Genomic DNA, 14,611 nt, shown 5'->3' with positions numbered 1-14,611 from the left:
ACTGTAAATAACTATTATCTGCATATGTAGACGTATTTAAAGATAGCAAAAACCAACGATAAGAACCGACGTTTCGGTGTCATCATGACGCCATTGTCAAGGAGAAATAAAAAATAAAGTTTGTGGCAAGGTGTAACACTAAATTAGTATAAATATGTTACGAGCTAATTAAACAAATACTTTTGCGCGAATTGAATCGCCTAAGTGTATCGACTGCCTAGGTCTCCATGGTGAGGTGGAAAGTCTTTGCCGTTTGATATTTGACGATAGGCTGAATGTCTGTGGTTACATGGTGCCAACGAGCAGTTTTCTTGCGGCCTCCTCGCGCGATATCTCGCGTGGTTGACAGAAGAAAGAAGATCATCTAGGCCATTTTCGGTGCCATAAATACGCGTATAACTTGAATCTCTTTTCGTGTAGCTATAGCGATAGCGCTCCGATAACGAGTTTAAGTCTTTGTCGCTGAACAAGGTTGGTGCCATCAATTCGGTACTTGCAGATGACTGATTTGAAGATGAACTTGATTGGCCATGGTTGCTTCCAACTTGGCTTGCCAAATATTCCATCAACGCATTTTTGGGAGAGATTTGGAGTGCTGAAGAGCGCCCCTTTTCGCAGTTCTGAAACTGAAACACTAAAGGGATGTACTTTGGACCTTGAACAGTCCCACTCGCTCCACAAAATTGATCAAAGAAAGATATTTTGCCTCGCCATCCTGGCTCGTAAGAGACATCATTCAAACTTTGGCGTGGAGAGTATTTTCGAATCTTGGTGATACCTTGTTGACTTGCAGAGCAGTTGCACCGATTTCCTCGCGCCCGCCAAGATCCCAATCTTCTGTTGAGAAGAAATTCATCTAGTCAAGGAAAGTGCTCTGAATGAGAATCATCATATTCTTCTTGGCTCTTCACGTTTTCCAGCCCTTTTTTTAAAATTGCGTACTTTATTCATAGGGCCATCTTGAAACGGCGAAGATATTATTACAGCATTCTGACGAGAATTCCAATCATATTGGGATACGCGCAACCAGTCACGAGCACTACCACGACTGTTGACATGATCGATCTGGCATTTTTTCATGATTGGTGCCAGTGGAGGCTAAGAATAAGTACCTTTCGCTCTACAACCAGGTGAACATGTAAGGAAATAAATACGGTTTGGTTAGGTTAATGGTTCTAATTTTCCCTACGATCTTTCATTTAGTTGAAAATCTTGTTAATTTAATCACATGACTACTGATGTGATATTTACGTCATACTTGTAATATGACGCAATACTGACGTCGTGTTTACGTAATACTTCTCTATTTCATGAAATTTTACTGTAGCAAACTATGATTTGACTACGCAACGCTTCAGGGCACACTTGACCGACAACGTGCAGTGATTTAGGCACACGTTTGAATTCGGAGAATAGGGAAGGGAGGGGGGAGTAGGGGAAGGAGGATGGACCCGAGAAAAGTATGAAAACCCGAGAAAATTATTATTTGGGGCAAACTGTAAGAAAATTCATGACTGCACGTACTATTTCCATAAAATTGAACTTTTTGCATTAAATCATTGGACCACTGACGATAAACTTACATAATACTATCGTAATACTTCCCTATTATATAATATCTTACTTTGGAAAACTATGATCTGATTACACAATGTTCCAAGGCACACGTGCTGGGGCACGTGGCAAATTTGGAGATATCTGTGCGACAGAGAACGACTCTTTCTCTAATTAGTGCGAATTTTAATTGGGTGTTTTGAAACCGAAAAGAAGACAGTTCAGGACCGTGCCTGTAGAAGGCGCCAATGACTATGCAAGCATCTTATCAAGTGTTATCAAAATCCAACTAAAAGAATTGAGGGTAGCCACGCAATATTCCTAGATAATGTGGTTTTATCGAGTGAGTTGATAAAGAAGACTGCCCATCGTAAAGGTTTCAAAAGCTACAGGAGCTCCATGAGTGAGGCGTTCGTAAAGTGTGGACTATGAACTAAGCCTAAGAGTTTGAATTATGCGATGCGCTCGCAACGCAAAAATATGATTGGTTATCGGCCGGAATCTGTCAACAAGCGATCGTACGTGTCACCGCTTCACACCACTGATGTTCTGCAGGAATGTTTACTGCAGTTTCCGACAATTCGTTTGCTGAAAATCGGAGCAGACTGAGGAGTGAGAAGCTCTTATTGCAGGCAAAGAAGTTCTCGCAATTTTGCCAACCGACTTCGGAAAGAGCGTTATGTACCAGGTGTTTTGTTTCGCAAAAACCTCTGAAGTTTGTGCCCTTATAATTTCACCGCTTAACAGCATTGCGGTGGAACAAGTCGGCTAACTAAACGAAGCTGGTCTTGCAGCAGTTCAGTAATCAGAAATGGACGAATGAATGCTATCTATGAAGATAAATTTTATGTGCTTGAATGGTCACTGACTTAAAGAGCTCCTAGCAGTTAAACAAATTCTCCTCATCCACGCCTTTGGAAATGCATAGAGACTATTATGGAGAATATGCAGATGTTAGGATGGAAAGGGTTAAACATGAGCACGTCTCCAGTTTTTCCTATTAAAAAAAAAATTGATCAAGAGAGCAAACACCAGCATCAGAGAAAAAACATCAGTGAAAAAACTTTAAAGGTCACCAATCTGAACACGATTCAAAGTAAATGTACTCGACTGGTTGTCCTCTAAACGGTAGATACAAGAAACTCATAAAAAGGGAAGAGGTTTGGCTGGATCAGCTGTTTAAACAAGCTAACACCAGAGAAGTAATTCAATCCTGTCTGTCTGTTATTGACGAAAGAACTTGTCATGATGGTCATTTCAGTCTAGTGACAAGCTCTATAGTGAGCAAATTACGTCTTGTGATTAGAGTAAAAATGTGTTCTTTGTTTTTTGTTTTTTTTTTTGTAGGGGTTGAAAAACTTTATATTGCATTTTTTGCAGAAAGATTATCGATTTTTCACAAAAATTGCGTGTTGCATCAAAAAATTTCTCCTACTTGATGCAACATGTCATAAATTTTTCTTCAAAGTGAAATTAAAGCCGTCAATTTTATTCGGACTGCTGTCAATTATTGAACCAATCATCTGCCAAGGGTAAAAATGAGGATAAATTAATTGACATAAGGATAGGAAGTGAGCCAAACATTAGCGAACGAGAGGCTTATGACTTGAAGAAGCTTTGGGAGCTTCTTCAATCTTGAAACCAGCCTATACGTGAGAGAGCTTCATGGCGAAATTGTGATCATTTGCGCTTTTATCGACGTTCAAAACTACCACCAGCATAGACATGGCTTCAAAATATTTCTTCGCTGCGAAGAAGAACAAAAGGTGAAGAAGTTATCAGCAAAGAAGGAAAAATTTTGGTTTGGAACATAGAAATTTAAAATGGATTACAGGTACCGGTGATACGTTAGTGAATACAATACAGAGATGGCCAATGATGACGATCACATTTTAAATTTCTGCTTTCATTTACCAGATCCTATCTTTCAAATGGCGTCTCATCGCTACCTGAGCAATTTGATCACTGGAGTTATCAACGCCATCTTTGCACCGTTTGCTGTAATTGCAAACCTTGTGGTGTTTGTAGCAATCTTGCGGAGTCCGACCCTTCGTTGTACACCGTCCTGTATGTTGATGGCTTGTTTGGCCTTATCAGACTTTTTAGTCAGTGTAATCGTCCAGCCGGCGTACCTAGCTTATCGACTGAGCGAAAACCAACACGGTTATGTAAACTGTGGAATAAGACTCCTTTATGCAAATGGTTTTTATATCTGCTACGGAGTCTCGTTCATGTCCTTAAGCGCAATAAGCTTTGAGAGATATCTCGCTTTAAGGCTTCACCTTCGCTACAAATGTCTGGTAACTGTGCGTCGAGTATTGATTGTCGCAGTCTTGATATGGTTTCTAAACGTGGCTCTAACATCTCTTCAGTGGGCTCGCATTAACAAAATCGCACGAGGCGCGAGTTTGCTTTTCTGGTTCATGTCTCTTTTTATCGCTGGGATATCTCATTTTGGAATCCATTGGATCGTGCGCCGCCATTGTCGGCATATCGAGCGTCATCAGAGGTTATCATCGGGAAATCAAAACTTTCGAATCCAGGTCAAGCTTGCAGTTAGCGTTGCCTACATCGTGGGGATCTATTTCCTCTTTAACTTGCCAGTATTGGTTGTTACCACTTATCACCAAATTGGGACTGGGCACATTGACTCGTATGATTACTACAGCTGGAGTGAGACTGCGGCCTTCTTGAACTCCTTCATAAATCCCATGGTTTGTTGTTGGAGGAGAGAGGACATTAGGAAAGCCATCAAAAAAGTACTACCAGCAAGATTTATGTAAGCAGTGTATTGGAGGGAATTTAGAACTGTTGATATAGGCTATTACAGCTGGAGTGAGACTGCGACCATTATTAACTCCTTCATAAATCCCACGGTTGTTGTATGATGATGATGATGACTTTATTTAAACTCGGATGAAAATGAGGCTTGTAAGGCCTCTAGCAATAGAGATGCTAATATACCGAAAAAAATGTATGAATATAAATTACAGAGTTTAAAAATAATATAGGCCTAAATATAAATGATGATATAAATGATGGTGATATAAAATTACAAATTACTTAGATTTCTTATCTCATTCCTGAAAGGGCCAAATTCAGCCATTAATCTTAGCTTATCAGGTAATGCATTCCAAGCCTTAGCAGCAATGTAAGAAGTTGATTTGAGGCCGAAAGTTGTGGTCTTAGCTACAGGTAAAACAAGTTTGTTTTTGCCCCTAAGATTTTTCTTATTTTCTCTTACTTGAAATAAAGATTGAATATACTGAGGCATATTGTTAAAGAGGGCTTTAAAAATGATTAAAAGCATATCTTGTTTCCGTCTACAACTTAAAGAGTAACCAATCTTATAACATAGACTATCATATCCGTTGGAAAAGTCATTAAACAAGTATCTAAGGGCCCTCTCATGTAATCTCTCTAACTGGTCACTATCTTCTTTGAGACAGCTATTCCAAACAGAACTACAATAAGTAAAGTGAGGCATGATAAATGCCCTATATATACGTATCTTTGACGAAAACGAAAGAATGTGTTTGAATCGATTAAGTACATCAATTTGTTTACCTACTTTCTTAACTAACCTAGATATATGACTCTTAAAATTTAACTTATTGTCAATTACAACCCCTAAGAGTTCCACTTAACAATTGGTTCATGCTTTAGCGTGCACTATCGAGTTATGGAGCACGCGGGAAGTTTGGAGAGCACGAAAGAAGCGTAAGAGTTGCCCGAGGCGATAGCCGAGGGCAACTCTAGCTTCTTTCGCAAAAAAGTAATGAGAATTCTGAAACTTATCAGGTGGAAGTTGTTACCTCGAACTAATACCTAATTCTCTTATCACCGATGACATTAGGTCATACAAAAAATACATTTTCTGAAGCGATGACCATTTTTTGTTTTTGCTTCAGTATCATCATCGCTACAGGAAAGTCCGAAAGCGTTAAAGTGGATAGAAAATGAGATGAAAAAGTGAGGTTTCCGAAAAATACTAGGATAGTATCGAGTCCATAATACACTGCTAGCAGGATCATTGTTTCGTTTCAGAACCAGTTTCGGTGTCCGGAAAAAAATGCGGCTAACGCACTGCACTTCAACTTTTTCTTTTTGACGAAGATTTATAATTTATTTTCAGCGCGATTATTCTTAGTTTTGGGAAAACAGATTTCTCACGGAGGGGACGCTCATGCAATTCTCTTGGTTTTGCTATCGTTCTATTAACCTACTCGTGGATCATTTATGATCATAGTTATCACGAACGACATTAAAATATAAAAGATATGAACAAAAGACAGTTGTATTTAAATGCACCTTGCACGCCACCAAATTTCAAACTTCCATTTTACAAAAAGACAATTTTTTTAAATTTCTTAATTGATTTAATAATTAGGGCTTTCATAAAACTCGATTGTTTGGCTAAACACAACTTGCTTATACATTGAAACTGTGTTTACCAACAGAAAACTACTTGAAGGGATTGACAGGAAAGTTAATAAAAGTCTAGAAACTCTAAGGAAGTCGGCAAAGATAAAAACTTCTTGATTGTTAAACAAATTCTCCTTTTTAGCACCTTAGGGAATGTTTATAGAACAGTATGGAGAAGTTGCATTCTGATCTCAGGGTGCAAAGGGTTAAGTTCATATTGGCACATTGCCACGTGGTCATATGGACTGACGTCGGTGCTTAAAAGCTCAAGGAGCCGTAATTTGTCGAAATCTGACCAAGTCAAGGTCCTGGTCTTTCGGTATCGCCCCAGGTGTCTTGACGTTTCTTAATCTACGTCTTCCCAGCTGCAATCTCCTCCAAATTCTTAAACCTGTTATTCCATTTCGAATGGACCTCACTCTCCACAGGCACACCAGTGGATTAAAAGATGAATTTGTGAACGCCACCGTCTCAGCCCAACTGTATAGGTTGTAACTCGATATCTGTTTGGTCACTACTTGGTGATATATAGCGATAACAAGCACTGGCAGGTTGAGCGCAAAATATATTGTTAATATGGATGCAATGTTCATCGCGAGCTTAATTTGCATTTGGCGACTGCTGCAATGTGTCGGGTTCAAATTTCGAATTTGCCCCTGGTGATGTCGAATGATAGGAATAATTCTGCATTGGGTGGCAACCGCAATGAGAAGTGATAAAACCCACAATCCAAGATGAATTGCTCTAAAAGTGTCGTTATGAGCCCATTGTAGAAAAGTTAAGGATACGTTAACAAACCATATTAATAAAACTACCTTCACTACACGATCCCGGCAGACGATTTCAAGGTATCGGAGATGGCATAGCAGTGCAAGTAATCTCTCGCATCCGATAGTGCACAATGTCATAAATGAAACGCCATAACACACGTAAAATCCTGTTGAGTACAACATCCTAACGGAACAAGGGACAAATCCATACTGGTTTTCTAGAAGTCTGTACGCAACATAACTGGGTTGCACAACGAGGCCCACGAGAATATCTGATATGGCTAAGCATGCTATTAGTAAGTTCGATGGCGTATGGAGAGAAGACAGTTTACTGATAATAAAGAGGATCAGGAAATTAGCTGCCACAGCGAACGGCGATAAAATGACATTCACTGAAGCTGTTACTAAGTTGGCGGTTCTACGATGGTAAAATGCGTCAAACTGTGGATCTGGAAGATGAAAACAAGCACTATCTCTGGTTGGGCCCATCGAAGGAGAAACTGTTGTGAGATTTCGTGCTGCTGCGAAAAATTCCATATCACTGTTTTGTTTGTTTGCCTCTTTATAGTAGCATTGCAGTTTGTGAGGAAGTGTCTTCTGGTTGCATATTCAACTATCAGGCCTCTCAATCGATTTTGAAGTATTCAGTAAAAATTTCTCAGGTCGCTTTCGTGTTTGACAACTGACCGTAGCTCACCGGCCGTCGACCGTGTTGGCCTGTCGAAAGCTATCTCTTTGGTCTCGCAGTCGATAGAGGCGAATCGCTTACGACATTTAATTACTCCACGGCTCAAAACTAAAATAGCACAAGCGATTTTGTAAATGCAAATTTTAAATGAAAGGAAAGCATTAGTAAGAACCGATAAGAAAACAGTCTATCACCTGTCATTGCATGTCTACGAGAATAAAGATCAATCGAATAATTTCATGTCGAGTGCAGATTTAACCAATTGGATAAAAGGTTTCCAACACGTGCCTAGCTAGAAATCCATGCTACAGTTGTACTGCAGGTAGATCATTTAGAGCACTTTCCTATAAAGAGTACAAAAAAAGTAAAACGAAGTTAAAAATATAAGACTGCAAACCCTAATGGATTTATTATCTGCTTAATTCGAGCTTTAGTTGAGCAATCCGTGGGCGACAGTTCAGAACTAACGTAGTAATTCCTGTCAATAGAATACGATGAAGATGCATTATTTGATTCAGAAAACACGCAGGTAAAACTATGTTTTATGCGCCCCGCTTCCCCACCCCCACCCCCGCAACCCTTACTACTCTGGGCTTATTGAAGACTATTTTAAAAACACGCAGGTAAAACTATGTTTTATGCGCCCAGCTTCCCCACCCCCACCCCCCAACCCTTACTACTCTGGGCTTATTGAAGACTATTTTAAAAACACGCAGGTAAAACTATGTTTTATGCGCCCAGCTTCCCCACCCCCACCCCCCCAACCCTTACTACTCTGGGCTTATTGAAAGATCAAAGTTTTCATTTTTTATTAGCTAAATATTGATGTAAAATCTGGTCATGATATGGGAGGTGTTTTAAAAAAAATATTTTATACCACTCATCGTAAATCATTGAATTATTGCAATTTTGGGAATTGGGCACGGAAAGCAAAGGTAGGAAATTTGAATTTTCCTCCCTTCCCAAACTACAACTCACGCACAACAGCGGTATGACTATTCCGTAAAATTTGGATAGTAATTAAACAAATGGACTTCCCTGGGTGCTTATGCAAAATAACGTTTTATCTTTTTGAGGCCTAAGGAGAAGCACCAGAGTGATTGGACAGTTTTTTTTTTCGGAACTCTTTCGTATTCTTAACTATTTCCCTCGAATTCAAATGGAACTATCCAAGACGTGTTTACTCGTTTAAAGCAGATCATTCACGCGATAAATTAAAGCGACATGTGCTGGGAACTTACACATCTGGAAGGTGCTAGACAAATTTTTACAAAATGGAAGTTTTTTTTTGGAACTCGTTCGTAATCTTAATTATTTCCCTCGAATTCAAATAGAACTATCCAAGACGTGTTTACTCAGTTAAAGCAGATCATTCACGCGATAAATTAAAGTGGCATGTGCTGGGAACTTACACATCTGGAAGGTGCTAGACAAATTTTTACTAAATGGAAGAGTTTTTCAAAGGTAACTGAATGTTCAAACCTTCTCTGTATTAAGTTTGTTACGATGAAAACAGTGATTTTTCAACGTGCTTAAAGTAGAAATCCTTAAATTTTTAAGTTCTCTGAAAGGACTTCACGTGTATGAGTTATTCATGATCGTGATGAAACAGTTTCAAGCTTCAACGGGACTTTTTTCGCCATCTGTCCAACTTTCGTTTTTTCTCGTAAGAGTAATATTTTGCCCAAATTGTTGCCATCTACTAAAGTAGATACAATATTAAACGCTATTGAACCTTTGCAAATGTTGATCTTCTTTGAGCATCAATGTTTCGCCAACATCGAGCGGCCCACTCAATTACGGAAGATGTTTATAGTTACCAGTATTAAATGAAGGATGTTACTAAAACTAGTAGCGGGGAACGGGGAACGGGGAACGGGGAACGGGGAACGGGTGTACAGCGGTAACCCGCCTGAGAATTCAAAATGGCAAAGTCTGTTGGCTTGACTTCGTGAGCGAAGATTAAAAAGGTTGTCCACGTTGACATCGGCTGCAGGCACGTTCGTGACCGACCAGACGGATGCGGGAAAGGCAGATCCTCGGGCGGAGTAAAGGGAACTAAAAGGGTCTGGCAACTAGTTTTGAGTACGTGCTCTTCGAACGCGATCGTCGGAGCAAAAAGCATGGACGGTAAGTGTAGGTTTTATTGAAGGATTTTACTTTGAAATCTTGAGTGCCTCATACATTTAGTTTTTGTCTGGCACACATTGCAGGTTGCATAGAAATCAAATCCTCGGAGAGGTGAGTATCTTACAATTCATGCACAACATTTGAACAATCAACTCAGAACTACAAGCGCGCGGCATTTATTCTTAGATTCATAGAGTAATTGTACTGCAAGGTAATGAATTTTACCTCCAATATCTTCACCGTTACAACCTAGCAATATCAATAATGTTGTAAAGCAAACAGCTGAATGACTTTCACGCCCATTATGGGAATCACTTTCTCTTGAATATGATCAATGCGGTGTAACTATTATTGTAAGCATTAGCATGAATGTAAATTCATACACCTACCTTCTTGAAGACATAACTCATGTTTTCCTGTTAAATTAAATGTTATTAAAAGTTCTGTCAATGTTTAATTTCTCTATTCTTTACATGGAAGTTTATGGGTCGATACAAAGATGTGTTCCTGATGTTATTTTGCGGTAAGGTAAGCAGATATCTGCATGTAGTAATTTTAATAACTAGGCTGGTTATTACGTTTCCTAGCTCATTTCTGTTAATCTAAGATATTACCTCCTTGCTACTTATCAGCAAAAAATGCTGTTGGGCAATGGAAACAACCAACATACCCAAACTCTGCCCAAAGATGCAGATTTCAGGAAGGAAAAACAAAGAGAGACGTCAGAACAAATGGTGGCAGCCATTGCAGAAACGTTGACTTCGAATTCTCGCCTCGTAATACTAGGCTTCATGGCTTCGCCTGGGCAATAGTTAAATAAAAGCGAGTCGTCTAATTTCGTTGCAAACGGTGACGTAGCGATAAAAACAGTGTTTGTAAACATCGTTTACCCCACCATTTTGAATTCTCAGATGGGTTACCGCTGTATACCCGTTCCCCGTTCCCCGTTCCCCGTTCTTCGTTCTCCGTTCCCCGTTCCCCATTCCCCGTTCCCCATTCCCCGTTCCCCATTCCTCGTTCCCCATTTCCCGTTCCCCATTCCCCGTTCCCCGTTCCCCGTTCCCCGTTCCCCGTTCTCCGTTCCCCGTTCTCCGTTCCCCGTTCCCCGTTCCCCGTTCCCCGTTCCCCGTTCCCCGTTCCCCGTTCCCCGTTCCCCGTTCCCCGTTCCCCGTTCCCCGTTCTCCGTTCCCCGTTCCCCGTTCCCCGTTCCCCGTTCCCCGTTCCCCGTTCCCCGTTCCCCGTTCCCCGTTCCCCGTTCCCCGTTCCCCGTTTCCCGTTTCCCGTTCCCCGTTCCCCGTTCCCCGTTCCCCGTTCCCCGTTCCCCGTTCCCCGTTCCCCGTTCCCCGTTCCCCGTTCCCCGTTCCCCGTTCCCCGTTCCCCGTTCCCCGTTCCCCGTTCCCCGTTCCCCGTTCCCCGTTCCCCGTTCCCCGTTCCCCGTTCCCCGTTCCCCGTTCTTCGTTCTCCGTTCACCATTCCCCGTTCCCCGTTCCTCGTTCCCTGTTACTACTTTTAGCGACATCCTTAAATGAAACAACATTAGACCTCTGCAAGGGATATGATTACCTTTTGAAATGAAAACCGACAAACATCAAAGTTTTTCCTTGCTTTATTCATTTATTTTTTTTAAGGTAACTTTGTTTTCCGTTCCTTTCTTTTCCGGGGATTTTACTTTTGTGATGCGTGTGGAATATGTGTTTATTATTCCCAAGGCTTTCCATAATCAAAATTTCTCTTGCTTGTCAATGTTTTGAACGATGCCTGTCAGGTTCAATAAAAGAAAATTTTTTTTGCCCCGATCCAACAAACTACCCATGGGTCTTGAGCTTGTCTTTTAGAAAATGCTTTTTTAATTTGTTATTAGACCACCGAATTTTAAGAAATTCTTCGTTGTGAAATTTTTAATGAGATTTTAGCATTTTTAATCACCTATAGTGTATAGACTGAGTTCTGAATTCAATAACCGTTGGCACGGCAGGTCATTTTCCCACACAAGTATTCGTTATAATTAGCGACGCTGGCGACTTGTTTGCCTAAGCCTTGTGGATCACCTTGAGCACGTATTAAATGAATCCATTAGAAGACAAGGCGGCAAGTCTTTCGCTAGTTGATCTAGTTCAGCAATTTTAACATCTTGCAAAGAGCTTTCGAAGACAGAGTTGACCAGTATAAAAAAAAAAAAAACATGGCTAACATCACGAACGCCTCGTCATCATCGTTCTCTTCGGGTCTCCGTCCCTTGGCGAAGGACTTTTGCGTGTTGATTTTGCCTGATCCGGAATTCGACAAAGCCGCCGAACGCTTGACTACCAATCTTGTAACAAGTGTTATAAATGTAGTGTTGTCACCGTTCGGCGTAATAACAAACTTTTTCATCATCCTGGTTATCAGCAGAAAGATATCTCTTTGGACTCCCTTGAACGTGTTACTGGGATGTTTGGCTGCATCCGACTTTCTTGTTGGTTTGCTTGTTCAACCAAGTTACGTTGCCTTCAGATTAATGGAGAACCAGCACAAGTTTGTCCCATGCGCTTTACGGTTGTTCTACTCTACCGGATTTTTCATATGTTATGGCGTCTCTCTTGTCACTTTATGCGCCATTAGCTGGGAGCGATTCCTTGCGCTGCTACTTCCGCTAAAATACTCGCAATTGATACGTTTGTCAAGAGTCTCAAAGCTTATAATTCTCATTTGGTTGGTGAACATCTTTCTGACACTTCTGCAGTGGGCCCATTGCGGAGCAGCCAGAGGTATTCATCTTGGCTCGTGGTTGGTTTTATTACTTGCTGCCGTTGCGAGCCAGTTGAGAATCCTCCCGATCATTCGGTACCATCAGAAGCAAATCAAGAAAATTCAATCATCTCAGCCACAAACTCATGCTCCGAATCACACTCACATGCAGGTAAAGTTTGCAGCTAACATTGCATGCATCGTTACAGTTTATTTAGCATTCAATCTTCCAGTCCTTCTCGTCACTGCCATCCATCAAGTTGTTCACATTGAAATAAATACCTACGATTTGTACAGTTGGGCCGAGACAGCTGCGTTTTTTAACTCGTCTGTTAACCCAGTCATATGCCTTTGGAGAGTGAAGCTAATTCGCAGAGAAATCAGAGAACTTTGGACCTGTCGAAGGGAGAGAAAAATTGCCAGATATTCGTCCAATACCACATCACCAGACAAAGAAGTTTCTCTGGTACAATTTAGACGTTGCCCAGAACCACCGATAACCTTCATCGTCACGAATAACGATTTGTCCGATAGTGGAGACATTAAGATCATTACCTAATGATCTCAAAGTTTTTTATAGATACTGCATCTCAAATGAAAGGCATGACACAGACTTCAGCGTCAATTTTTGTGTCCGACTTCATCCAGAAACTTACCCAAACATGCTAATCATAAATTTGTTTGTTATTTCTTACAAATTTCCGAAAAAAACTAATGCTTCCACTAAAAAGGAACTGAATGTAGTACACAACTTTGGAAAAGGATCGTAATATTTGAATTTGATAAATTAAGACTAGGTTTACACTAGAGGAAATTGTTCCGGATTCGTGATGAATCCGAAACGTTTTAGTACCGGATTCATTCTGCCGTTTACACGAAAGTGGACGAATCCGAAATAAAAACTTCCCGGTTTGGTCGTGTCTCCGGAGATTTTGAATCCGGAATTTAAAGTGGGAACTTTGAATCCGATAACTTTTGAATCCGGAAAGTTTTGTCGTGTAACCGCTTTTTTTCTCGAATCCGGATATTGTTTCCACCTGCAATATTTTGAGTTTGCGGTGAAACCAAAATGGATCTAGTGCTAACATTGCTGGCGGTCTCCGGTTGCCTAATCTTGTTGCAGGTTCAGGCGATAAATGTTATCATGTGTACCGCTGTATTTCTGAAGAAACGCAAATTATTATTGTAAGGAAGTTTAACGTCAGCCACACTTAATCGCCGACGACGTAGACTGCTTGGCATCTGTCCAACTCAAATTTGCCTCAGTGGCATCTGGATCTACTCTAGCCTTTTTTGGGGGAGGCATTTTCACTGTGTCGATCGAACGACGAAACAACGCTGGGCTTGGTAACCATTCATTCCATTTCGAATGTTCCCGGAGTTGTCGTTGTGTTTAAACGGTCAGGAATCCGAATATCCTTTCAGTGTAAACGTCTACGCATCCGAATACTCCAAAATTGATGAATCCGGAAACATTTACGAATCCGGAAAACTCTCCTCTAGTATAAACCTAGTCTAAATAACCGAAGAATTAAACGATTTTTGATTATTCATGAAAAGTAATTAGATAAATATCTGCATCGTCCTTATCATATCCTCTGAAAATATTTTCACCACTTTCCGAGGTATGTCGGTGCCGAAAATGTTTCTATCGTTTGATTATTGCTTCGGTGCCGAGACAGGCGAAAAGGAAAAATGGTGTTTACGAAAACTCGAGCATTAGAGGAGGCTCGAGAAACGGCCAGAAAAATTGAATGTTAGGCGTAAAAACTGATACTGAATTTTAACCGTTAGGTGTAGAATTTGACAAATGTTAACTGTTTGACATAAAGTATAGTTTACCGTAAAATTTTTTTCAGTCTAAGATTTGCCATTTTAAAAGTGTCAACAAATTAAACTGTTATGTCTTGTCTTGTGGCTTGTGCGTTTACGACTGTTAGACTTTTTAGCCCGGTACCGGAAAACAAAGAAACTAGGCCCAGGTGCCGCAGTTATATTCTGCAAACTGGAAGTTTCGTGCGCGATATGATTGACAGATAGCAGAGTGTTTTCAGGGTATTCAGTTTCTTCCATCAGTGTGCTTGTAATGGCGGTTTTGAAAGGAAAAGTAGTTAAATCATATTTAGTTGAGGAGGAGACACCAATCGAAAAGTGTAAGGCGTGGATCATAAAAATCAGTCATTATTTAAAAGAAGTGTTATTGATTTTAATTGGAAGTTTGGTATGGGGTCATTTGACCTAAAACTATACCGCCTAGGGAAAGTCAGCGGAAAAACAGAAAAGTACGCGTTTCAACGCAACAGTAACTCGATTTAGA

At 40.5% G+C, this 14,611-nt stretch overlaps 3 protein-coding genes across 3 annotated transcripts; 2 read left to right on the top strand and 1 right to left on the bottom strand.

Annotated features, from left to right (window-relative positions):
- Positions 1 to 2,112: 2,112 nt before the first annotated feature.
- On the top strand, positions 2,113 to 4,883 carry LOC111335422 (cannabinoid receptor 2-like). The gene has a single exon (XM_022941319.2). It carries the CDS (start codon positions 3,423 to 3,425, stop codon positions 4,335 to 4,337), a length of 915 nt encoding a protein of 304 aa, XP_022797054.1. The 5' UTR covers positions 2,113 to 3,422; the 3' UTR covers positions 4,338 to 4,883.
- Positions 4,884 to 5,828: 945 nt separating this feature from the next.
- On the bottom strand, positions 5,829 to 7,659 carry LOC148719944 (melanocyte-stimulating hormone receptor-like). Its single transcript, XM_088739407.1, has one exon. The coding sequence runs from the start codon at positions 7,284 to 7,286 to the stop codon at positions 6,246 to 6,248; it is 1,041 nt and encodes a 346-aa protein (XP_088595533.1). The 5' UTR covers positions 7,287 to 7,659; the 3' UTR covers positions 5,829 to 6,245.
- A 3,883-nt stretch (positions 7,660 to 11,542) lies between these two features.
- On the top strand, positions 11,543 to 14,488 carry LOC111335408 (melanocyte-stimulating hormone receptor-like). The gene has a single exon (XM_022941301.2). The coding sequence runs from the start codon at positions 11,750 to 11,752 to the stop codon at positions 12,851 to 12,853; it is 1,104 nt and encodes a 367-aa protein (XP_022797036.2). The 5' UTR covers positions 11,543 to 11,749; the 3' UTR covers positions 12,854 to 14,488.
- Positions 14,489 to 14,611: the final 123 nt, after the last annotated feature.

Source organism: Stylophora pistillata, chromosome 11, assembly GCF_964205215.1.
Source record: "Stylophora pistillata chromosome 11, jaStyPist1.2, whole genome shotgun sequence".
In the NCBI taxonomy this organism is placed as follows: domain Eukaryota; kingdom Metazoa; phylum Cnidaria; class Anthozoa; order Scleractinia; family Pocilloporidae; genus Stylophora; species Stylophora pistillata.
Note: the sequence above shows the minus strand (reverse complement) of the source record. Positions and strands in the feature narration are given on the sequence as shown.